The sequence below is a fragment of the Spermophilus citellus genome (assembly GCF_964194105.1).
Source record: "Spermophilus citellus genome assembly, chromosome: 19".
NCBI classification, from domain to species: Eukaryota; Metazoa; Chordata; class Mammalia; order Rodentia; family Sciuridae; genus Spermophilus; species Spermophilus citellus.
The window spans coordinates 18,417,414-18,441,425 of record NC_138201.1 but is presented as its reverse complement, the minus strand read 5'-3'; the positions used below and the strand labels follow the sequence as shown (position 1 = coordinate 18,441,425).

The 24,012-nt window shown below is 57.3% G+C and overlaps 1 protein-coding gene across 8 annotated transcripts in view; it reads right to left on the bottom strand.

Annotated features, from left to right (window-relative positions):
* The window catches only part of GRIP2 (glutamate receptor interacting protein 2), a 39,884-nt gene extending 22,841 nt beyond the window's left edge, over positions 1 to 17,043 (bottom strand). For 3 of the 8 annotated variants that reach the window (XM_081276036.1, XM_081276038.1, XM_081276043.1), the window contains exons 1-5: positions 16,885 to 17,043; positions 1,935 to 2,015; positions 1,521 to 1,656; positions 779 to 924; positions 183 to 269 (exon numbers count right to left, since the gene is read on the bottom strand). In XM_081276036.1, the coding sequence (XP_081132162.1) occupies positions 183 to 269; positions 779 to 924; positions 1,521 to 1,656; positions 1,935 to 2,015; positions 16,885 to 16,939 (505 nt within the window). In that variant the 5' untranslated portion in view covers positions 16,940 to 17,043. Of the gene's footprint in view, positions 1 to 182; positions 270 to 778; positions 925 to 1,520; positions 1,657 to 1,934; positions 2,016 to 11,352; positions 11,491 to 16,884 lie in introns of those variants that run through there. The other 5 variants (XM_081276037.1, XM_081276042.1, XM_081276040.1 and 2 more) reach the window with 5 other exon arrangements.
* Between the last annotated feature and the right edge of the window lie 6,969 nt (positions 17,044 to 24,012).

Genomic DNA, 24,012 nt, shown 5'->3' with positions numbered 1-24,012 from the left:
CCTCCTGAGCCGCTGGGATGACAGGCCTGCGCCACCACATCCTGCTCACCACAATTTTTTAAATATGATTTTCTCTTAGATATCTGTCACATTCATTAAAGCAAAATTGAGCACACAGGAAATGACCCTGGGCCTCTTTTGTGTCCCCACCCACTGACTCCAAGGGTGATTCTCACACCGACCTCTGAGGACGAAGCCAAAGCTGTTCCCCTCTTTGTAGAGTGAGATGTCCACCGTCTTGGAAATGATCTTGGGGTTGTTTTCGGGGGCTGGAGAGAAACAGAGACTCCCTTGAGTCCCACTCTCACACCCCTCAGCCGGCAGATGTCCCCCAAGCTTATTCCAGCGGTGGCGCTGGGAGATCTCACACTCCCCGGTAGTGCCCTACTTAGAGGGAGGAGCCTGCCTCCTGTTCACAAAGAGGCTGCCAAAACCCAGGCTTGAGTCAAGTCTCAAATGTCCAGACTTGAGAGCAACTTGGGGAACTCAGAGCGTGGTCCACCTCAGGGCAGTGGGGACGGTGCGTGGTCAGCCCATGTCCCTCAAATCACCGCCCCCCCCCCTTCCAGGAAAAAACATCTGGAAATTCAAGATGCAAAAGCAGGGTAGGGTCCTGCCGCCTCCTGGTGACAGCGTACCACATCCAGGTCCTGAGGATGTCTGTGGGTCCCCCTCCCCCGGGTCTGGCACGACCCCCACCCCCCAGGCCCTGGCAGGAGATAGCCGTGTCCACCCACGACCGGACCGAGGCAGCGGAGAGTTCCCGGGGGGCACCCACCGGGCGGGGGCAGCTCATACTCCACCTCCAACACCACGCGCTCGCCCACGTTTTTGAGCAGGGTGATGATCTCGTCGTGCCGCAGCCTGGTCAGGTGGATCCCGTTCACTGACCGGATGTAGTCCCCCACGTTCAGCAGGTCGCTCCTAAACCAGGGGGGACCCCAGAGTGACCGGGCTGGACCAGCCCCTGGGACGCAGACCCACCTCCCCCCTCCCTGGGACCCTGAGGATTTCTGGATCCTCCTTTGGAGAAAATGGAAAAGTTGAGGCCCAGAGAGGTCAAGGGTGTGTCCAGCGAGTGCAGATCTGAACCTAGGATGGGGGACACCAGGCCTCCCCCCCTGTGTCCCCGTCCCATCTTTGTCCTCTAAGCAGGTTTATTTTTTTATGCTGAGTTGCTCAGGGCCTCGCTGAGAGGCTGGCCTCCCATCTGCGATCCTCCTGCCTCAGCCTCCTGAGCTGCTGGGATGACAGGCGCACGCCGGCTGTCACCTTCTTGATGATGACTCTGGCCAGCCCAGGGACAAGCCCAAGGAATGTCCAGAATATCACATCGGTGTCACTCCCTAATGTTGGTCCTGGCTTTCCAGATGATGACTCACATGGGCACCTAGCAGCGCCCGAGGAGCCTGCCGGGTAGGTACTGCAGGGAACAGCATTCTAGACAGAGGGAACAGCCCAGGCTCTCGGGACCCCTTCACGTCCCCCTCCTGCTGTCCCCGACCAAGCCCATGCCTCACCTGGCTGCGAGGCCCCCGGGCCTCAGGTTGGAGACCCTGGGCTTCCCATCCTTATCGGTGCCTCCGGAGATGGTCAGGCCCAGGGTGCTGCCCTCCCGCTTGATCAGCTCCACCATGATGACTCCTCGGAACTCCTCTGCAGAAAGACGGGACCGTGAGCACGCAGCAGGGGACGGTTCTGGGGTCCCCTGGTCCAAGACAGGTGAGGCCAACCCCGGGGAGGCATGGGCACTGCGTTGCTAAATGCAGAGGGATATCATCTCATTTTTTCTTATAGCGGAGGATCAGAGAGGTGGAGCGACTGGCCCCAGGTCACACAGCAAGCGAGTGGCAGAGCTGAGGCTCTGGGACGGGCATCCTGGGCTCGCTGTGCGTCCAGGGCAGAATGAAGGGGGAGGAATGAGATGTCGTTACCTGGGATACTCTGTCTGCGGCATGCCAGGGCCACCTCAGGGCCTCCCGCTTCCTTGCCACCTTTGGAATACGGCCCATCGTCTGCAGGGGACAAAGACAAGACACCCTGGTTTCCACCGTATCTCAGCCCAGAGGGCGCCCCCTGCCTGGGGCTGTGGGATTTTTCCTCTCGGTGGCAGCCACTAGGAACCCTGGATCCTCCTCTAGGGGAACCCTCATGGACTCCTTTGTCCTAAAGAAGTCCCCCCCCCCCCAACCCCAGCTCTTCTGGTCAAATGGCACTGTGGTGAGTCCCCGCCAGGTCCTGGAGCTTCAGGGCCACTCTGTGGTCGAAGACTCAGCGCCATCTGCGGGCGGTGACGTTACTCTGGTGGGTGATACAATTCCACTGTACCCCAGAAGGAAGCTGAGGCTCAGAGAGGGATAGCTCAAGTCCAGGGTCGCACAGCTGGGGGGTTGTTACAAAGCAGATCAGAACCCACGGCTGCTGACCCTGCCAGGAGGGGCCGTGCTTGCCTACCTGCAGAGACGGGGAGCTCAGTCACACGCAGGTGCCACCGCCCACGTGAGAGTACTGACTCAGTCTTGAGTGGCCATAACCAAGGCTTATTTGTGAGGACTATTTTTTTCTCATGGTACCAGGGACCAAACGCAGGGGCACTTACCCACTGAGCCACATCCCCAGCCCTTTTTATTTTTTATTTGGAGACAGGATCTTGCCTAAGTTGTTTTGGGCTTCGCTGAGTTGTGGAGGCCGGCCTCCAACCTGAGATCCTCCTGCCTCAGCCTCCCAAGTCGCTGGGAGGTGATGAAAGTCCCAGAGCTTGATGATAGAGGTGGTTAAGAGGCATTTCCCAAACCCTGGGTTGATAATATTAGGAAAAAAAAATTGCCTCTGTACAGAGTTATTTTTTCCTGGTTATTTCATCACCTCCTCAAATTCTCCTGTGCTGCTCCTTTAGATCTATCCCTTGCCAGCCTTGGTTCCCGACATGCACCGCTCTGTTCCGGTCCTATAATTTTGCCCTTTTCCAGAAGGGGCCTATCCATGGAGTCCTACCGTATTACAGGCTTTTGAGCCTCATTTTTTTCTGTGTGTGTGTGTGTGTGTGTGTGTGTGTGTGAGAGAGAGAGAGACTTAGCATAATCATTCGCTATTCACCCGCATGGCGTGTCTGGGTATTTTGTTTCTTGTTATTATCAACAACGCGTGATCCACTCAGTGGCTGTGCCAGATTCTTTCGCCTTTCATCTGGTGAAAGGCGTTTCTGTTGTTTCCAATTTGGGCTCATTTTGCAGGGAGCATAATAAACATTTCCATCCAGGTTTGAGTTGGAACTTGAATATCCACTTCCCTTGGATAAAGCCTCAGGAGTGGGATTGACGGGGTGACTCTCCAAGGACGGGGTTCGCTGTGTAAGAAGCCGCCCGAGGACTCAGAGTGGGTGTGTGCCCCTTCCCCCTGCCACCAAAAAAAAAAAAAAAAAAAGACATGAGAGGGTCCCAAGTTGCTCTGCGTCCTCGGGAATTTCCAGACATAATCATGTCATCCGTATAAAAGGACAGTTGTATTACTTTTGAATCTTGGTCCCTTTTATTTCTTTAACTTGCCCAGTGGTGCTAGGGGAGATCTCTAGTATAAAGCTGATAGAATAGATGTATCGAATATCTGTATCTCATCTTTTGCTAAGTTGTTGAGGCTGGCCTCCAACTTGCGATCCTCCTGCCTCAGCCTCCAGAGTTGCTGCGGGGACAGGTGTGCCCCATCAGGCCTCCTTTTTTTGATCTTTTTCGACTCCTGAGGTTTGCCTGACTTTCCTGAGAGGTCATCTGTGCATTTCAAGGTGATCTGAAGCTAGATTTCCTCCCTCCCACGCCATGCCCCTTGTTACTCTGATGGCATTCCAGATTACCCCTCACGGCCTGCCCACCCACACGGTCTCATTCGGTCCTGTTCACGACTCACAGTGACCCTGGGAAGAGGCAGAGGCTACCATCATGCCCACTTGACAGATAAGCAAACTGAGGCTCCAGCATACGCCCCGTGCTGTCCCCGGAGAAGGGTCTTCTACCACCCTGACCCCCTGGCTCCAGCCAGGCCTCCTGAGTGTCCTGCCCCCGCCCTCCGCCAGCTGCGAGGAGGCCACGCCCCTTCCCCCACCTCCCTGCTCAGGGCCAGAAAGGAGGGTGGGGAGCCACCTGGGCAGGTGGCAGAGGACTCACCCCCTCCTGCAGGTCTCTGTTATGAGGGGGAGGGTCAGGTTAGGGGTCAGCCTGGGTAAATGGACCTGGCCCTGAATCAGGACTTGGAATGGGTCAAGGCCAGGCTCAACTTGGGGTCCAGGCCGGGACTGAGTCACCCCAAGACCAGGGCTCAGTCCACAGGGACTTTCCAACCTCTACCATAAAGGCATTTTCCGCGAGATAAGTCCTGGTGGCGACAGCGGGGAGCCTCATCTTCCGCGCTGTAGGAGGTTCAAGTGTCACCAGATGCCGGTAGCATCCGTGTCAAACTGAAATCACTCCACACCCTGCCAGGTCAGCCGGCGCGGGGCAGGGGGCAGACAGCCCGGGGCGGGGCCAGCCTGGGAAAGGGGCGGGGCGAGCCCGACCAGGGCAGGGCCAACCAGAGGCGGGGCTAAGTCTGGGAAAGGGCGGGGCCAGCCTGGGTGAGGGGAGGGTTCAACTAGAGGCGGAGGGAGACTGGGAAAGGGGCGGGGCCACTCGGGTAAGGGGAGGGTTCAACTAGAGGCGGGGCTAGTAAGTCTGGGAAAGGGCGGGGCCAGCCTGGGTGAGGGTCATGTTTAGCCAGGGGCTGAGCTCAGTCCGGGAGAGGAGAGGGCCACCCTGGGAAAAGGGTGGGGCTCATCCCTGTAAGGGGCGGGGCCAGCCTAACTAAGGGGCGGAGCTCAGTCTGAGAAGGGGCGGGGCCAGCTTGGGTAAGGGGCGGGCTCAGTCAGGGGAGGGGCTAAAGTCTGGGAAAGGGCAGGGCCAGCCTGGGTGAGGGGCGTGTTCAGCTAGGGGTGGGGCTCAGCTGGGGGAGGGCGGGGCCAGCCTGGGTAGGGGCGGGCTCAGTCTGGGAAAGGGCGGGGTCTGCCTGGGAAAGGGGCGGGGCCAGCCTGGGAAAGGGGCGGGGCCAGCCTGGGTAGGGGCAGGCTCAGCCAGGGGCAGGGCTCAGTCTGGGAAAGGGCGGGGTCTGCCTGGTAAAGGGGCGGGGCCAGCCTGGGTAAGGGGCAGGCTCAGCCAGGGGCAGGGCTCAGTCTGGGAAAGGGCGGGGTCTGCCTGGTAAAGGGGCGGGACCAGTCTGGGAAAGGGGCGGGGTCATCCTGGGGAGGGCGGAGCCAGCCTGGGTAAGGGGCGGGCTTAGCCAGGGGCGGGGCTCAGTCTGGGAAAGGGCGGGGTCTGCCTGGTAAAGGGGCGGGGCCAGTCTGGGAAAGGGGTGGGGCCAACCTGGGTAGGGGCAGGCTCAGCCAGGGGCAGGGCTCAGTCTGGGAAAGGGCGGGGCCCGTCTGGGTAAGAGGCTCAGCCAGGGGCGGGGCTCAGTCTGGGAAAGGGCGGGGCCATCCTGGTAAAGGGGCGGGGCCAGTCTGGGAAAGGAGCGGGGCCATCCGGGGTAGGGGCAGGCTCAGTCTGGGGAGGGCGGAGCCAGCCTGGGTAAGGGGCGGGCTTAGCCAGGGGCGGGGCTCAGTCTGGGAAAGGGCGGGGTCTGCCTGGTAAAGGGGCGGAGCCAGTCTGGGAAAGGGGCGGGGCCAGGCTGGGTAAGGGGCGGGCTTAGCCAGGGGCGGGGCTCAGTCTGGGAAAGGGCGGGGTCTGCCTGGTAAAGGGGCGGAGCCAGTCTGGGAAAGGGGCGGGGCCAGGCTGGGTAAGGGGTGGGCTCATCCAGGGGCGGGGCTCAGTCTGGGAGAAGGAGGGGCCAGCCTGGATCAGGGTTTCAGGGTCCTGGCAATGCCACCATCTTCACTCTAACCCCTGAGACACTGTCCCAGCTCCCCAGTCACTGCTCCACCAAATAGCTGCCTGCCCTTGGCTTGCCAGGAGCTGCTAAATAACCAATCAAACAGCAGTTAAGCCGGTGCTCACTTTCCTGGGCCCCTGGGGCTGGGTCCCCAGCAGCTCGGCTCGCCCCTCCTTCCCCAGACCCCCTGTCGCATCAGCTGCCACGGAGGCAAGTAACACCCCATTAAGTCTAATGCCTCCCATTAGGGCTCCCTAATACGCACTTCATTTCGATTCAACAAGATGTTTCCGAGCTAATAAAATTAGAGAGACTGGATTCTGTCAACTGTGTGACAGGGAGCGTCTCGCGTATTTCACGAGGGCAATTCTGAAATGAAGATGTGTCTTATCCCGTGCAAATTAGATTCTGTCACTGGAAAATCCCTCTCTCTTCCCGTGTCCCGGGAAGACGGGAGCTAAGCTGCCTGCTGATGGATGGGACAAGGGGGTGGAGGGGGTGACAATCCGCTTAAGGAAGCTGGGGACCAAGTTCACCAAATTCAGAGGAAGAGCTCCACAGAGCAGAGCTGAGCGGGGCGATAGGTCCAAGGTGGAGTTTTGAGCCCTGATGATCAAAAGAATCAGAAACTTGGAGGAAGGATGATGGACAGGGTCCCCCAATTCGGGGTCTGACACCCAGGCTGCACCCACTAGCCGCTAAAGAGAGAACCCAGTTCCTGGCGTGGTCTCCTCCAAGTTCATCTCATCCAGTATTCAGCTTTTGCTCCATTGCTGAGCTGGGCTGCACTGTAACACCCTGGGGACACCTGAAGTGTGTGGGTCTTCTTGTCTCAACCACGGAGTGGCCCCAATTCCCTCATTTCTCCCCGGTTTTCCTGGCTTTGGGCTCAAAATGCTTCTTTTCCCAGCTTGCTGGGGAGTGGAGGGAGCTGCAAACCCAGATTCATAGCACTGTGTGCCAACAGAGAATCCATGGGCCATAAGTGAGACCTTGGGAGGGACTTCCCTGGGGAAGACACGTGCATTTTGGCCAAGAGGTCCCAGATAAGTTATCGCCCAAGAGGTTTCTGCATAACCCAGACCCCTCCACATATTCAGAAAGCCACCCAGAAGGAAGGCGTGCTGTCACTTTGAAGACCACTCTGGGGTGAGGGGCAGCAGCAACAGAGGTCGCTTGCAGACCAAGGATCAAAGAAGCAGCATCAATGTCACCAACTTGAGCCTCTGTTTCCCTATCAGTGAGATGCAGGCGTCTCCCCTTGTTGGCCTGGGGTTTGAGAAGCTGGGGTGACTTTATCTATAGAAAATTAAAAAAAAAAACCCTGGGGTTCAGACCCCAGCCCCCTCCCTCAGGCGCATGCGCAGTGCCTCCCGGTCCCTCTTTGTTCTGGGACCTGGTAATTACATGCTTTAGCGATGAAGGCTTTTCAAAAACATCTTTCCCAACCCTTTTGCATCGGGAAACGTGCATTAAAAAAAAACAGAGATATTTTTATCCACATGTTCCCCCCCCCCCACTTCGACTCCTTCCAGCAATGGGTAATTAGGAGATTTTTTTGCCCAAGAACTGGCTTCAGAGGGGAATTCATTTCCATCATGAAGCCAACCGGGTCCCCAGTCCCCAGCAGAAAAATGTGGCTTTGGGGAGCAGGGAGTGAAGGGAAAGATCTTGCCAGAAATCCAGCCCCCTCCCCTACACCTGGGACCTGGTCCCCCTGCTGTCCCCTGCTGGGTGGGAAGGGACTTCTTTAAGGTTAACAAAAGAGAAGTCACCCCTGAGATGGATGACCCGAAAAGGGATGTGGGGTGGGGGCTCAGGGGTGGGGCTGTCAGCTCAGCTCCAAGGTTGATTGACAGCTGGTTCCGCGGGCCTGGAATGAGCCGGTGCATGGGATCAGCTTGGACACAAGGGGCAGCCGGCCATCATCAGGAGCCCCCATGTGCCAATGCAGAAGGGGTCATCTACCTGGCTCCATTGTGGCCCCCACTGTCCCCTGGCTTCAACCTTTCAAGGATGCTCCGGAGGGCCCAGTGACAATCCTTGACCCGCCCCCCAGCTTTCTGCTCTAAAAGAGATCTGAGACAGGACGCTCTCTCAGAGCCTCAGTTTTGCCCTCTGCAGAATGGGGCGCTCCTACCCTGCTCTCGGGTCAAGGGGACTTGGTGTAGGGTGCAGAGGAAGCACAGTGGCTCCTTTTCTGTCCCCCAGAGCATTCAAAAGTTTTCCTACAGATATGGCAACCACCGCTCTGGATCAGGGGACGATGGTATGCGTTGGATAAATAGCATCTCACTTAATCGCCGTCACTTTGGAGATGGTATCAGCGTTATTCCCATTTGGAAGATCAACAGGTGAAGTGGTGAAGGGCAGGGCCAGAATTTGAACCCAGGACTTGTTCTAAGAACTTGAAAATAACCACAACGTTATCCACACGCTAGTCTTAGACGGCGGGTGCCATTATCACCTGCATGGTACCGATGAGGAAACTGAGGCACAGAGAGGTTTAGGAAATGACTCAGTGTCACACAGCTCCGATCCAGGATTTTTTAGCTTCCCCAGGGCTCTGGCCCTACCCTCCAGGTCCACTCTTGGCTGCTCCCCAACTCCAGGATAGGCCTGGGGGGTGCCAAAGGACTATGTCTGTAGCTCTGGGGCTGCTAAGTTCCAGAGAACAGGCATCTGAGCATTTCTCATAGAACGTCTGACTCACTCAGTGCCAAGGATTGTAAGAGAAAATTAATTACGAGTACCCCTGGCACATGCCGGTAATCCCAGGGGCTCAGAGGCTGAGGCAGGAGGATCACAAGGTGGAGGCCAGCCTCGGCAATTTAGCAAGGTCCCAGGCAACTTAACAAGATCCTGTCTCTCAATTAGGGAGATGGATGATCAGAGAGGTCACTCGGCTAGTAAGCTGCACAGCATCCAGGAGCTGGGCCTCTCTGAATCCCCAAAGGCCACATCCTTAAACCTTGGGTCCTCTCTCCTCCCTACACAGGAGGGCAGTGGGCCACTGACAGGTGTCAGGGCATTGGGAAGGGGACTCCCAGGGTCACCAAGTTACCTTCCATGCAGTGCGCAGAACCTGGGGCCTGAAGCCACACCCCTGCCAGAGCCCATCTCCAGGGGACATGGCAGCCCCCAACCAGGTGGGAGGTGGCTCAGGCTTGGCCATCTGTGCTCTGGGTCTGTGCCCTCTGCTCTCCCTCTGCCACTGGCTATAGCAAGGATATGACCTCGAAACTGGGTCACCTACAGAATGACTTAATTTTCCAATAGCGGCTTCCCAGAGCACGGAGAAGATCCCATCCAAAGTCCTCCCCACCGTGACAGCCTCTGGCCTCCCCAACCTCACCTCCTAATGCTCTCCTCTTCCCCGGTTCCACTCCTGCCTGCTGGCACTCCAATGGCTGTTCTACACACCCCACCCCAGGGCCTTTGCACTAGCTGTTGCTCTGCCCAGAATACTGTTCCCAGCCTGTACAAACTGCTTCTCTCACTTCCTTCAGGAATTTATGGCGGGGGGCCTCCTCATCAGCTTTTCTGGGAGCGGGGAGGGCAGGGGAAAGGACATTGAGGATTGAACTCACGGATTTCCCTATTTGGTGGGAGCTCAGAGTGGTCGCTCAGATGGTAAGATGCACAGCATCTCACCAGCTGCTTTTTTTGGACTTTTTCTAAAACACACTTATTTATCTGTCTTCTGGGATGTCAGGGGCAGGCAGGGACTGGGCTGGGCTTCTGTCTGTCGACTCCGGGGCTGGCTGGACACGGGTCACTGTCCAACAAATCTTTTTTGAATTCATTTGCCATTTATGGGTTAGGAGAATGGGGATCAAAGAGACACAAGTTATTCAAGGCCAGGGCTTCGGAAGGGGCGGAACCCGGACGCTAACTCGGGCCTCCCTGGCTCCAGGCCCCTGGCTGAACGGCCTCTGAGGTCCCCTGGTGGCCCCCGCCCCTGCTAAGGGCTCCCCAGGCTGAGAGGAGGCTCCCCTGAGAGCCCCTGGGGAGAACTGGGCAGCCCAAGACTCAGCAAGGGACCCCTCCCCTGGACACATGCCACATAGATACTCCCTAAGAGCTTTCCAGGCCCCTGCTGGGTGGACAGGCCCTGGGGACAAGGACATCTTTGTGACAGGGAAGTCAGAAAAGGCCTCCATCCTAGAGGCGGGAAAGTGGATGCTCGGGGCGGGGCTTCCTGGCCCAGTCTGTGCGCAGACCTGCTGGGATTGGCCAGCCTGGGGATGGGCCTGCCTCTGATTGGCCGAGACCCAGCCAATCAGGCCACAACCCCTCCAGCCCCAGGGGGTGGGCACCACTCAGAAGCCTAGTGATTGGTCAGCAGTGGGCGTGAGATCCAAGCTGGGCCCATGAGGGCCAGCCCAGCAACTTTTGCTGGAACTCTCAGAAAACAGGCTCTTTCCTTAGAGTTGGTTGACCTTAAGCTTGAAGGTCAAGAAGAGTCTGTCTGGAAATGAAGCCCAGAGTCCTAATGATGCTAACTGAGCACCTGGATCCCGCTGCACCTGAAGCTGCTTTTTTGGACTTTAAAAAAAAAAAGTCTTTGGGCTGATGTCAACGGAGGCAGGTGTCAACTCATGAGGTTCTGGGACCTGGGGACAACAGGAGGGTGAGGGCTGCAGTGGAGAGGATCAAGTAAATCATCAAGGAGAGGTTAGAGCATTCAGGAAAGGACAGAGGTGTCACCTAATAGAGACAAGTGACCTACTATCCCGTGCCCCAGTTTCCCCAGCTGTAAAATGGGGGGGAATAACAGTACGCCATTTACGGTACTCTCTTGAGGATTAAATGAGAAAACGCACCAAAAAAGAGCCTAGAACAGAGCCCAAAAGCCGAAGAAAGTCACACAAATGTCACTCTTCTTACCCCTGCTGCTGGGAGGTGGTGGGGCTGAGTCTGGGCACAGGGCTGACCTCTTACCAGCGTGGGGAGTGGGAGAAAGAGTTTCGGGGTCCTTCTGAGTAGAGATGGGGGCGGGGCTATTAAAGTCATCTAAGTGGTCCTCCCTGACCCTCAGTCTCCTCTTCTGCCCTCTGGGACCACAGTCCCGGCCCTGAAAGCCATGGTGCAGCTATGTCCAGAGCATGCCAGGTGGCGGGGGTGGGTGAAAGGAGGACAGGACGGGAGGGGGTGACTGCAGGGCACCGAGTACGGAGTGATCTGGGGCCGGGGAAGTCAGGCTGAGTCGCCCAGAGATGAATGGACGGACAGACAGACAGACAAGAGCACCCGAGCGCTGCCCCACGGCCACTCCCCAGGAATGTGGCGACTGTGCCCCACCCTCCTGCCACCCAGCCAGCGCTCGGGGACATCTCCCTTACTACCCCCCCCCAACACTCTGCCCAAGTCCCTGGGTCTCTGGGAGTGGCAGTCCCCAGTCTTGGTGGCAGCCCCTGGGACCTGCGTGAACAGCCCCCTGGCCCCGCCCACCTCACCTACCCGCCTCTCCAGGGGTCTCCCGGCTCAGCCCGCACAGCATGTCCCCTTCTGTCCCCAGCCGCTGACCACCAAGTCCCCTGGAGCCACCGGGCGGGGCCTCCTCCTTCCCAGGGAGGGACAGGGAGGGGACCTCGGCTCCCACTGGCTGGGCCCCGAGTCCACCCACTGCCAAGGACGGCTCTCTGCTTAAAGGGGACACAGCTGTCATCAGGGCTGGCTCTGGGATGGGGTCCTCAGTCCCCCCTCCCTGAGTCTGGACACGGGGTCTCTGCAGACGGCCTGCCCCGGGGGCCCTGCGCTGAGACCCTCGGGGACAGTGCAGCTGCAACACGCCCTGGCACTCTGGCCAGTGGGTCCCCTCCCCGGGCCTCAGTTTTTCCACCTGGAAAATGGGCACAGCGAGGTCCAAACTTGATGATTGCTTTTATTTAATAAAATACCCGGTTGCACACAACCTGCACAGAAACCCCACGAGTCGGGTCAACTCTCTGAAGGTGGCACCATGCGGGGACGTGTCCCTGCAGGTCTCAGTTTAGAAATCCTTGTGCTGGAGCCCAGAGGGTCCGGCCTCCTCCCGCGGAGCCTCAGTTTCCCCCTGGTCAGCCTCCCCCCCTCCCCCCACGCTTATTTGAAGATCAAATGAGCTGATGACCGATCTGCCCGCCTCTGAGCTTGACGGGCAGGCACAGCTGGTCACAAGCTCTGGCCACAGCTGGCAGGCTGCCCCTTCCCTCCACCCCCCAGCTGGGCCTTAGCCCTGCCCACTCTTGGCTTAAGGCTGACCAGGCAGATCCCAATGGGCACCCAGGGCCTCCTTCTGCACCCATCTGTGACAGGAGGAAGCCAGCTGCAGCCACTTCTTCTGTCCCCCGTCTCACCAAGCCAGGGCCAGACTCTCTGAAGAGAAGGTCAGGGTAAAAGTGGCCCTGAACGGTGGGAGTCAACAACCTGGGCAACCGTACAGTGCACCCAACTGGACAGGTGAAGTTCCATGGGTAATAGAAGATGGCTGCCGGGTCACAACAGGCTGAGGGCTGCTTTTGGAATTTAGCTCACCATTTCTGGCTACCCCTGTTGTTCCAACCCCCCATGGTACTTTTGATCTGGGTTCAAAATCTGTCTGTAGGCCCAAGTCTCTCCTGTGTGGCCCACTTCCCAAGCTGCCTTCCTGTTTGGGTGACAGGGTCCAGGAGCCAGGCCAGGTCCCCTCGACCATCAGAGAAACCAAAGATCAGAAAAAAGATGCTTGGTGGAGGGCAGTGGAGCACCCCTGTCATCTCAGCAGCTTGGGAGGCTGAGGCAGGAGGATCGCAAGTTGGAGGCCAGCCCTAAGCAGCTCAGTGAGACCCTGTCTCTAAATAAAATATAAAACAGGCTGAGGATGGGGCTTGGTGGTTAGGTCCCAGCCCTGTCCCCTTCCTCAGCCCCTTCGGAGAGGGACAGAGCACCCCACAGGCCTTTAGAGGACCAGCTGCCCTTTCACTTAAGAAAACATTTGCTTTCGGTGCAGATGCATTTAAATGAGCAATTACAGATGGGCGGACGGAAGCTTTGCCTCGCTCCGGTCTCTCTCGCTGCTGCCTTGGAATTTACTTTTGTGCATGAGAAGCCTCTGAAAGGTCACCCCGTGGATTATAGGAGAGCTCTCAGGCGCGGCTTGCTTCTCTGTGGGCCTGCTGTGCGGGGGACCCTGGGGGACCGAGGCGCGAGGAGCCAGGTAGGAAAACAGGGTCTGCGCTCCGCTCTCTGCCCCCATCTGCCCACTGAGCTCCTTTGTATTGGATTTGACCCAAGCGAATGTCCAGAAGCAACAGTTGGTCCCTTTGGAACGAGGCGGAGTTCCAATAAACAATTGGGCCCAGAGAGGTTGAACAGCTTGCCCAAGGTGGCCCAGCAAGTAAGGATGCAGCCAGGGGGCTGGTGTCCCCTGTTGCTGTTCCTGGGGACCCTCAGAAGACTGGGGAAGGTGCGCCATGCGTCATTTGGTATTTGCTGTGAGCCTCCCCCCCTGGAGGGTACAATCGTGAAGGGGGCCTCTCTGAACCTCAGGTTCTTCCTCTGAAATGTAAGTTGTCCATTCCCAAAGCTTTTTGTTGTGGTGGTGGTGGTTGTTCTGGGTTTTTTCAAACTCCTCTGAGAACTCTAGGCAGGGCGCGTGCAGGTGTTCAGCCGGAACATGGTTTGGCTCCATCTCCCTGGTCACTCCAAAAAATATTTATTGAGCACTTACTATACCTGCCAGGAACTAAGCTGGATCAGAGGTTTCAGTGGGGAATAGTTACAGTGGTGCACACCTGTCATCCCCGCAGCTCAGGAGGCTGAGGCAGGAGGATTGCGAGTTCCAAGGCAGCCTTAGCAAAAGCGAGGCCCTGAGCAACTCAGTGAAACCCTGTCTGTAAATAAAAGGCAAAACAGGGCTGGGGAGGGGACTCAGTGGTCGAGGGCCCCTGGGTTCAATCTGCAGTACAAAAAAGAGACCGAGAACCCTGGAGTCCTACACCAAGGTGTAATGTCCGGCGGAGAAGGACCATACGGGGATCCCAAGGAGCCCAGCTCAGAACCCACCAGGAGCTCCGGGCAGAGGGTCCCACCCAGGTGGAGATGCAGGGCGGAGGGACCTGCCGTGTTATCTGAGAACGGTAGTTGGACATGGTGATGGAGATAAAAAACATTCTGGAACATTCTAGAATATTCAGGAACATTCTAGAACATTCTGGAATGTTCCTCATCTCCATCACCATGTCCAACTACCATTCTCTGCCAAGAGGCCCCTGAGTTCAAGCCGGGCTGTGCCTGGCGGAGTGACCTTGAGCACATTTGGCTTGGCCCTTGGGTGCATGAGTAGGCTGGGGAGAAGTGGGACCTGCTGTCTCTGCTTCAGATCCTGCCAGCCAGTCTGGGGAGGCTTCACCTCTGTCCCCAACGGGAACGCCAAGGGGCCCCAGCTGCCTGCACACCCTCCCTGACGAGTGTATCCTGCAGACGGGGCTCATGGGCTCAGCCAGGGGCCAGGACCTTGCCCAAGGTCATCGCTCGGGGACCCTAGGCACCCCAGTTGTGTGGCTGTTCCCATCTGCTGGCGACGTGCCCCGCCTGGCCCGCCCACCTGCCCACCACATCTGCTGATGAGTCACCGACTCCTCGGCCAAGACAGGGAAATGTGGGCGCCCGAGAGTCAAGGTCGGCTCAAGGGCAGCGAGCCCAGGGACAGGGCTGGGCGGGGGGAGCAGCCAGAGGCTTCCCGCCCTGGGACACAGGAGGGAAACCGAGGCTGGATCCTCAGAGAGTTGGGATCGGCCTGGGTCTCGGGCTCCTGATGGGTGGCTGTCCTTTCTGCTCCATCCCACCGTCTCCCTGGGGAGGGGAATGGGTGTCTCACCCAAGGTGACCCAGCTCAGGGGCAGCAGGAAAAGGGATCCTGGTCAAAGCCAGAGGGGTACACCAGTTGGGGACACAACAGAGGGGTCCCCGCTCTCAGCAGGGGATGCTGGGTAAACTGGTCACTGAGGAATGCCCCACCCCAGGTGACATGTTGGAGCTTGGAGCTCAGACACTATGGCTCATTCCAAGGTGTGCGAACTTGAAAAAGCCAACTGCCCTCTGGGCCTCGGTCTCCTGGGTGCCTTGTGGGCAACACAGGCTCCGTGTGAGAGTGAGGAGGTCCATCCGAAGGAAGGTGCTGAGTCCTTGAATGTTCCAGAATGTTCTAGAATGTTCCGGAATATTCTAGAATGTTTCAGAAATCTTCTAGAATGTTCCAGAATGTTCTAGAATGTTCTTTACTCCATCACCCTGTCCAACTACCGTTCTCTGCCGAGAACACGGCAGGTCCCTCCGCCCTGCATCTCCACCTGGGTGGGACGCTCTGCCCGGAGCTCCCTGGTGGGTTCTGAGCTGGGCTCCTTGGGATCCCCGTATGGTCCTTCTCTGTCCATTGTGCGCATGCAGCAAGTGCTCCATAAATGCTCAGGATGAGTTTGTCCCTGGCAGGGCAAGGACAGGGATTTTTACAGCATCCATGACTCCCACTGCCCTCAGGACAGAGCCCACCATCTATGCCCTCTGGGTGGCTGCCTCCGCTCCCCAGGCCCTTCATGCTGACCCAAGTTCTCACAGTCCCCTGAGGCAGCTCTCCCAAGCCTCCAGGCATGTGCACAAACCACGCCCCACCATCTTTTTTTTTACCTCACAAACTCCTACTCATCCTTCAAGACCCCACTCCTGAAGCCCTGGCTCACTTCTCTCAAGAAAAACCAAAGCTTCTCTTCTCTGGACCCTCCCAGAGTTTGGGAACATCTGGCCAGGCCACGTGGCCTAGGATCTCCTGAGTGCTTTGCCTCTGGGATTTTATTTCTGCACGTGGACAAGTCCCTCCCTTGGAGTCCCCCAGTTGAGTGGGGAGACGTCAGGCAGGAGCCTCCGTCTGTTAGCTGTGTGTCCTTGGGCAAGTTACTTAACCTCTCTGTGCCTCCATTTCCCCCAGCACCATCAGGACAAGGGTGGCCCTGACTTCACGGAAGGAGCGAGTGATCGCACTGCCTGGCGCACGGTGGCTCTGAACTGTGTGTGCCACCGTCACTCCGGCTAATGGCCTGGAGTATTCTTAGTTTGGAGCCGGAGGCACAAGGGATGGTGAATCCACCTCCCCCACCCTTACTCCGTCACAGGGGCAGCCATGGCAGATCCTAGTGGCCGCAGGAGGGGCTGGGGTCCCACAGCCTGGGGAGGGCTCCTCTCCGCCCTGCTCCTCTGAGGACCTGGACTCCTGCCCAGGGAGGTGGCACCTGGCTGGAGCCCTGCAGAGACTCAGGCTGGCCCACAGCCAAGGGCAGCGCTGGCTCCCGGCCCCTGTCCCCGATCTCCAGGCACATGCACACCGCCGGGGGCCACCCCAACCCCAACCCGCAAGGCGACCTCAGATCCTGAGGCAGCTCTCAGGGAGCCACGGGTGACATGCCCCGGGAAGGGGTGGGGGACCCAGACAGAGACCAGGAAGGGACAGGGGAAGCGCTAGGAGGGGACAGAAGAGGGGACAGAGGAGGGGACAGATAGAGCAAAGAGGGACCCAGCTGGAGAGAGGGGAGGAGGAGCAGGGAGGCGACCAGGTGACAGAGGGGACAGAGGAAAGGGGGAGGGAGACCTGGAGAGGAGAGAGAGAGAGAAAGAGAGAGAGAGGAGAAGACACCCAGAGCGAGTTGGAGAGACTTAGACAAAGAGATGGAGACGGAGAGAATGGATCTGAGACAGACGGACAGACGGAAGGACAGACAGAGGGACAGACAGAGGGACAGAGAAGGACCCAAGAGACAGAAAAGGGAGAGACCCAGAGTCCCCCCTCCAAAGGGCTGCAACAGAGAACCCCAAAAAGCATCCAGAGAGAGAGAGAGATGGGGCAGAGCAGGGGGTGACTGGGCGCAGGGAGGGGACCGGGGTGTCCCCCTGGCGTCCCCAGCCTCTGTTCTCCATCCAGACGCACCGCGCGCCCTGGTTCTCTGTCCCCTCCCGGCGCATCCCGCGGTCCCCACACGGTACCTTTGAGCTTCCGCCTCACCACGCCCAGTCGCCACTTGAGTGACACCGCCAGCATCGTGTCCCTCCTCGGGTCCAGGACGGGACGCAGCCTGTCCCCGGGCCTCCCGGGCCGCCCCGAGCCCCGCGCGCCTCTGCGTGCCCCAGAGCCGCCTGTGCTCAATGGAGAGGCTGCGCCGCTGCCTGCTCCTCCCTCCCCGAGTTGCTAAAATAGCTAATCCTCCCCGGAGCCAGCGCCGTGGTGGCATCGGTGGCGACAAGTCCCTTCCTCCACCACGATCCGGGACAAGAGCGGAGGCTCCCACAAGTTCAGAAATGGCCAACCCCCGCGGGTCCCCTGTTCCCCAGGCCTCCTTCCCGCCAAAAGTGCTGCCAGGTCCACCCCCATCTTTTTTGCTGAAATCTACCAATCCCTGTCCCCTGTCCCCTGGGAGGGCTGTTGATGCCCCCAGGCCCTGGCCCTTGTGGAAGTGGGTCAGGGGACCCTCCCACTACAATGACCTCCTGTCTAGCCTGTCTCCCATAACTCTTGTGCAAACCGCCTCTCTCACAGTATCTCATTGTACTGTACTTACTCTTCCCGTGACGATATAAGATGCCCCTGTGACAAATTGAGGTGAGGTGGATGGCATGGGGATGGTGACATTGAGCTAGGGTAGCATTAGGCTATTATTGACTTTCTGACTTGGACACTAACACTCTAACACCCCGAGGGTTGATCTCGTAACCCAGACAGGCTAAGTGCTAACGAGGAGGTAGTATATACAGAGTGGATCCGCTGGACAAAGAGAGGAATCCGATCCTGAGCTGGATGGAGCAGGATAGCTCCAGATTTTATCATACCAATCCGAACAGTGTGCAGTTGAAAACTTACATGAGTCATTTCTAGAATTTTCCATATAATTGCAGGTTGATGTTGACCACAAGTAACTGACACTGTGGAAGCAAAACCAGAGATGAAGTGGGGGGTGGGGACTGCTATAAAGCATTTCATACTAGGTTGAGATGGTCTATCTGACCCCAAGCCTGGAGCCAAAGATGTCCAGTGGGTAGCTCTTGGCTGGGCATCTAATGGGGTCACCAGTGTAGAAGGACATGCATCCATGTCCCAGGTATTCAGCAAGAGTTCAGTTGACCTGTCAAGCCTTCCTTTCCCGCCTCACACCCAGTAAACCTCCACTCTGACCTCCTAGTGTGGCACACACAGCCAGAATCCGGAGCAGGAGGTCTAGCCAAGGACGAGCCTGCTCTCACTTCTCTGCTCCCTTTGGTGAGAAGACTGAGAGCAACTCAGTGAGACCCTTGTCTCTAAATAAAATATTTTAAAAAGGGCTGGGGATGTGACTCAGTGGTTCAGCACCCTGGTACCCAAAAGAAAAAGGGAAGAGAGACGAATTCCACCCTGATGATGATGTCATGTCGGCACCTGGAACCCACCGTGCCTGAAGTCCACATATTCCTTTTTCAGTGACTAAAGCCAATGCATTTCCTTCTTCGTTTAAGCCAGTTCAAGTTTGGTTTTTGGTATGGGATCCCAAAAGAGTCCTGAACTCATCCAGTGTCTTTCTCGTCTCAGAGTTCCCAATGGCAGGACACAGCCAAGGTGGGGGGGGGGTGTGTGTGCAGGGGTCAGCAAAGACACCATGAATGAATGAATGAATGAGAAACAGAACAATCTGCTTCCCAATTCTGCCTTCAGCAGAGTCCCATCTCCCCCCAGATCTCTCCTTCCATCAAAAGAGGCCACAGTTGGATAATGAATTCCTCGTGGGCTCAGAGGCCGGGACTGAGCAATTTAGCTGGCAGATGCTTCAGGGAGCAGAGTCAGTACTGGGGACGGGGATGCTCCGAGTTCTGGGTTCCAGCCATCTCAAGCCTGCCGGTTACCTGAGCTGCACCTGCAAGCCCACCCTGCCTACCCCCGCCCAAAGAATTTTCCAGGGTTCCTTCAGCAGAAGTCGCAGCCCCACGGTGACTGAGGGGACAGGGAGGGGACCCGTTAAGGAAGCTCATGAAAGGTTTTGCAAAGGGCTGGGGCAAATCAGCCCAGAGGAGGAGCCACAAGACTGTGGAGTCTGACCCTCTTTATAGCACTCTCATTTCCTGGGTCCCAGGATCCAGAGACGTCTATCTTGTTGCCTAAGGTCACACAGCCTCTGGAGTGTCCAAGCCAGGATTGTAACATAGGAGTGTGTGGCTCCCCTTTAAAAAAGAGTTGCACAAAGCCCAGGAGATGGGTTCAAAGGAGAGAAAAAGATCACAGGGATCCGGGCTAGCCTTGGCCTCAGCCTTACAAAGCCCCAGAGGCCCTGGGTTGCTGCCACCCCCACCTGCTTCCAGAAACAAATGAGCATCTCATCAGAGATGCCTTTAATCTCCTAGGCTTTTCTTCCCCATGGGCCAAGCAGTGACATTTCTGCCCCCCAGCTCCACTGATCTAAATAAGACCTAGGCTTCGGAGACTGGCTCTGCCATGTATAGAGGTGGGTTCGGGGGGGAAGACCCTTGCCAACACCTCCCCAGGCCGGGAGAGGGAGAGATGTGCTCCTCCATTCATTCAGCACATCTCTGTGTGCCAGGCCTGGAAATCAGGCCTTCACATGCTGATGATGTACACACGGGGAGAAGAGAACATAAATGACAAATCTAATATGCAAGTAAGTGATGGAACATGTTCGAAGGTAAAAACTTGGGCACTGGGCGCGGTGGTGCATGCCTGTAATCCCGGTGGCTTGGGAGGCTGAGGCAGGAGGATCACAAGTTGGAGGCCAGCCTCAATAATTTAGCAAGACCTTGTCTCAAAATACATTAAAAGGGCTGGGGGTGTGGTTCAGTAGTTAAGCATCCTTGGGTTCAATTCCAGGTACCAAAACATTGTTTTAAAGTCATTGAAAATGTGAAGATAGAAAGGGGAGTGGGTCCTCAAAGGCTTCCCTGAGAAGGTGACGTTTTGAAAGACAGGCTTAGAAGACGGAGGGGGCAGAGTTGTGGGGAAGGGGCTGCCGGAGCCAGGGTGGTGGGGGAGGGCATGCAGGCGTCCAGGGGACTCTGGCTTGTCACTGCTGTCCTGGGGGCAGAGGAGGGAGGTGGTCTGACCTCTGATTCAACACTCTCCCTGCTCAGCTGCTGATGGGACAAAGGGCGGAGGTGAGGGACAGAGGGAGACAGGGAGGAGCCACTGCGCATGCAGCAGGGGAGATGCAAGGGGTGGAGGACGATGTGTCCTTGAGGATGGGCCATCAGCAGGACAGTTAGCAGCAGTAGGTCCAGGGTCAAACAGGTTGGACCTCAGTTTTTCTCAGCGATACTGTAGAAGATGATGATTGATAATTCAGCGCTACAGTTTGGATCTGGAGTGTTCCCCAGAGACTCATTAGACTTTGGGTCTTTGACAGACACTCCATTAGTGGCTTGGTCCTCATACCGTGGTACTATTACAAGGTGGTGGAACCTTTAAGAGGTGGGGCCTAATGGGAGGAAGTGAGGTCATTGGGAGGGTGCCCTTGACAGGGTATAACAGAAACCGCCCTGTCCCCACACTCTTTTCACTTCCCAGTACCCTTTAAGGGGTGGGGCTTAGTTATAGGAAGTGAGGTCACTGGGGGCGTGCCTTGACAGGTATAACTGAACCGGCCTTGTCCCTATCTTCTTTTTACCTCCCAGTACCCTCTAAGAGGTGGGGCTTAGTGGCAGGAAGTGAGGTCACCAGGGGGCGTGCCCTTGACAGATATAATAGGACCCGCCTTGTCCTGCCCTCTTTTGACTTCCCAGTACCCTTTAAGGGGTGGGGCTTAGATACAGGAAGTGAGGTCACTAGGGGCGTGCCCTTGACAAGTTTAACTGAACCTGTCTTGTCCCTGCCTTCTTTTCACTTCCCAGTACCCTCTAAGAGGTGGGGCTTAGTGGCAGGAAGTGAGGTCACCAGGGGGCGTGCCCTTGACAGATATAATAGGACCCGCCTTGTCCTGCCCTCTTTTGACTTCCCAGTACCCTTTTAGGGGTGGGGCTTAGATACAGGAAGTGAGGTCACTAGGGGCGTGCCCTTGACAAGTTTAACTGAACCTGTCTTGTCCCTGCCTTTTCACTTCCCAGTACCCTCTAAGAGGTGGGGCTTAGTGGCAGGAAGTGAGGTCACCAGGGGGCGTGCCCTTGACAGATATAATAGGACCCGCCTTGTCCTGCCCTCTTTTGACTTCCCAGTACCCTTTAAGGGGTGGGGCTTAGATACAGGAAGTGAGGTCACTGGGGGCGTGCCCCTGACAAGTTTAACTGAACCTGTCTTGTCCCTGCCTTCTTTTCACTTCCCAGTACCCTCTAAGAGGTGGGGCTTAGTGGCAGGAAGTGAGGTCACTGGGGGCGTGTCCTTGACAGATATAACAGGACCCGCCTTGCCTCGCCCTCCCTTCACTTCCCAGTAGCAGCGCAGTGCGGGGTGCGCGGCTTTTCTCAGCCACACGGTGCCATCTTGCATGGCGGGCTGCCTTGCCGCACGCCCAGAGCGAGACAGGGCCAGTTGAACACAGCCTGCAACCTTTGAAACCATGGGTCCAAACACACCTTTCCTGTTTTTAACTTAATTACCTAAGGTGTTTTGTCACAGCGACGGACGCACTCACACACACACACACACACACCCCACCTTTAGGATGCCCTGTGGGGACAGAGGTGATCAAAATGTCCTGCAAACTGTCTGGGCATGTGTCACCAAGAGGGGAACCACTTTTGGAGCCATTTCCTCTCCCAGGCACAGAACTTGAGAACTCTACAGGTTTGTCATCCCAGGTGCTGTGATCGGCGAAGGTGATGTCACCTGGATTCTCATTAGGACCATCTGAAAAGCTTTAAAAAAAAAAATAACAACTAGGGCGCCAGGGTGGGGATCTGCGGCCTCACTGCTGCCCTGTCATGAAGATGGGGATGGTGACGATCAGAGAGGGAAAGCAGGTGCTCCAACATCACACAGCATCCAGCACAGAGGAGGTATCTCCAACACACCCCTCCCTCCATCTCTCCACTCACCCCCTGCTCTCCACCCAAGGAACGAGAGCCAGAAAGAGCCCTCAAGGGGATGGCGGGGTTGAACCCTGCCATCTGGTGCCTCCAAGATGCTTCTGAGCCAAGAGCAAAAAAAAATACCGCCACATGTTTTTGGTGTGGGCCAGGGCGGCTGGCCGACAGGTGCCTGCATAGAGCCACCTGCCAGGAAACAGGTGGCAGGCCTCTGCAGAGCAATAATTAGGCGCGAATTCCCGGGCAGGCACTGTTAACAGGAGGCAGGTTACATGGGGGGGCACCTGGGTGGAGGTAATGTCCCCTCCTGCCACTGGAGCAGCAGCGTGGCCAGGGCTCCCCCTGGGGCCAGTCCACGGCAGCGCGGACCACGCTGATTCCTCTTGATGAGTCCCAGGGAGGGGATGGTCACCAAGGAGCTGGAGGACCCCAACGCTGTGCTGCTTGGCCACCCATCAAGTGGGTGTAGGTAGCATTGCTTGGTCACCCGGGGCTGCACCGGGTCCAGGGACTCACACAAGGGCTCAGCGATTGGAAACCAGCTCAAAATTCCGTGTGAGGCCTTTTGCTTTTGGAGCCTCGGTCTCCTCATCTGGAACCTGAGAATAAAATAACTAATATTTATTCTGGCTTTGCAGTCTAGGTGTTCGCAGCCCTTTTATGCACGTGAGTCCTTGAGGTGGGGACGTGATCATCTGTCTCTAGGTCACAGATGTGGAGACCAAGGTGCCAGGAGCCGGGTGAAGGGCTGAGGTCCCGGTGAACTGAGCAGCCTGGCTCTGAACCCGTCCTGGTGCCCGCCCGCTGTGCTGAACACAGATGCGGCTCTGGTGCCGGTGCCAACGTGTGGGCGTCGTGATTACAGAAAACACAGCATAATGAATAGGAAAGGGACACAGCCTGCCCACGCCTGCCACCTCCGAATGCCACAATCCGGGGCCTCCGCGCCTTCCTCTGGGGTTCTCTGTCTAGTGGCCGTCCCTGCAGGCTGGAGACTCAAGGTGCCCTGGACTAGCAGGCAGGCTGGGGAGAGGGGTGGTTCTTGGTGGCTTTGATCAGCCACATGACCCTGGGCTCCAGGGCACACTGAGGGAATCTGGCTGCAGACTCAGGGGTTGGGAAAGGGGCATGTTGACCAGACGTGGGAGTCATTGTCACACCGGCCCCTGGTCCTTGGGCACCTGCCAGGGAGACCCCAATTTGTGAAACGGGGTAAGAATTGAGGTGAGGAGCCGGGCGCAGTGGCACGTGCCTACAATCCCAGCGGCTCAGGAGGCTGAGGCAGGAGGATGGTAAGTTGGAGGCCAGCCTCGGCAACTTAGGGAGGCCCTAAGCATCTTAGTGAGACCCTGTCTCTAAAATATAAAAAGGACCGGGGATGTGGCTCAGTGGTAAAGCAACCCTGAGTTCAGTCCCCCGGTACAAACAACACCAAAGTGGGGCTGGGGCTGTCCCCACTCATCTGTCACCAGCAAAACAGCCCCGTCCTGCAGGACATTTCACCCCCAGACTCCCCACAGCGGGGCCTGAGGTCACGTAGCTTGCTAGTGGCCCAGTCGGGCCAGGAGTCACAGGGCCAGTGTCCCCCCCAGGAAGCCGACATTCAAAAGTGACCCCCAGAGACAGCCCCGGCTGTGGCCCCAGATACAGAGAGGGACGATCACGTCCCCGAAGGGCCTTCTGGCTTCTTCAGATGGCCTGCCCTGGCTGCGAGATGGCATGTGTCCATTCGATTTTTCAGGCTGAACAGTTTGAACAAAGTCCCCGGGCACTGGCCATTCGACAGACTCACTGCAGTGTACGGGTCAGAGTCCAGGGCACCAGGAACATGATGACCATGGCTTCCAATGCGATCTCAGAGTCACATGTCACAGGGGACGGGGGACAGCCCAGGAGGGCACACCAGGGAGTCCAGATGTTGGATTCGGAGCTGCAGAGCATCACGGTCACCGGTCCGCGCCACCCTGGGGTCCAGCCACCGGCCGTTAGAACGGCAGAATTACAGGCAGCAGCCAGTGCAAAGGTCCTGGGGCAGGTGCATGCCTGGTGTGGGGTGAGGACCACCAAGGACCCAAGCCACAGGTCATCAGATTCAAGAGGGGGACAGAGCAGGATATCGGC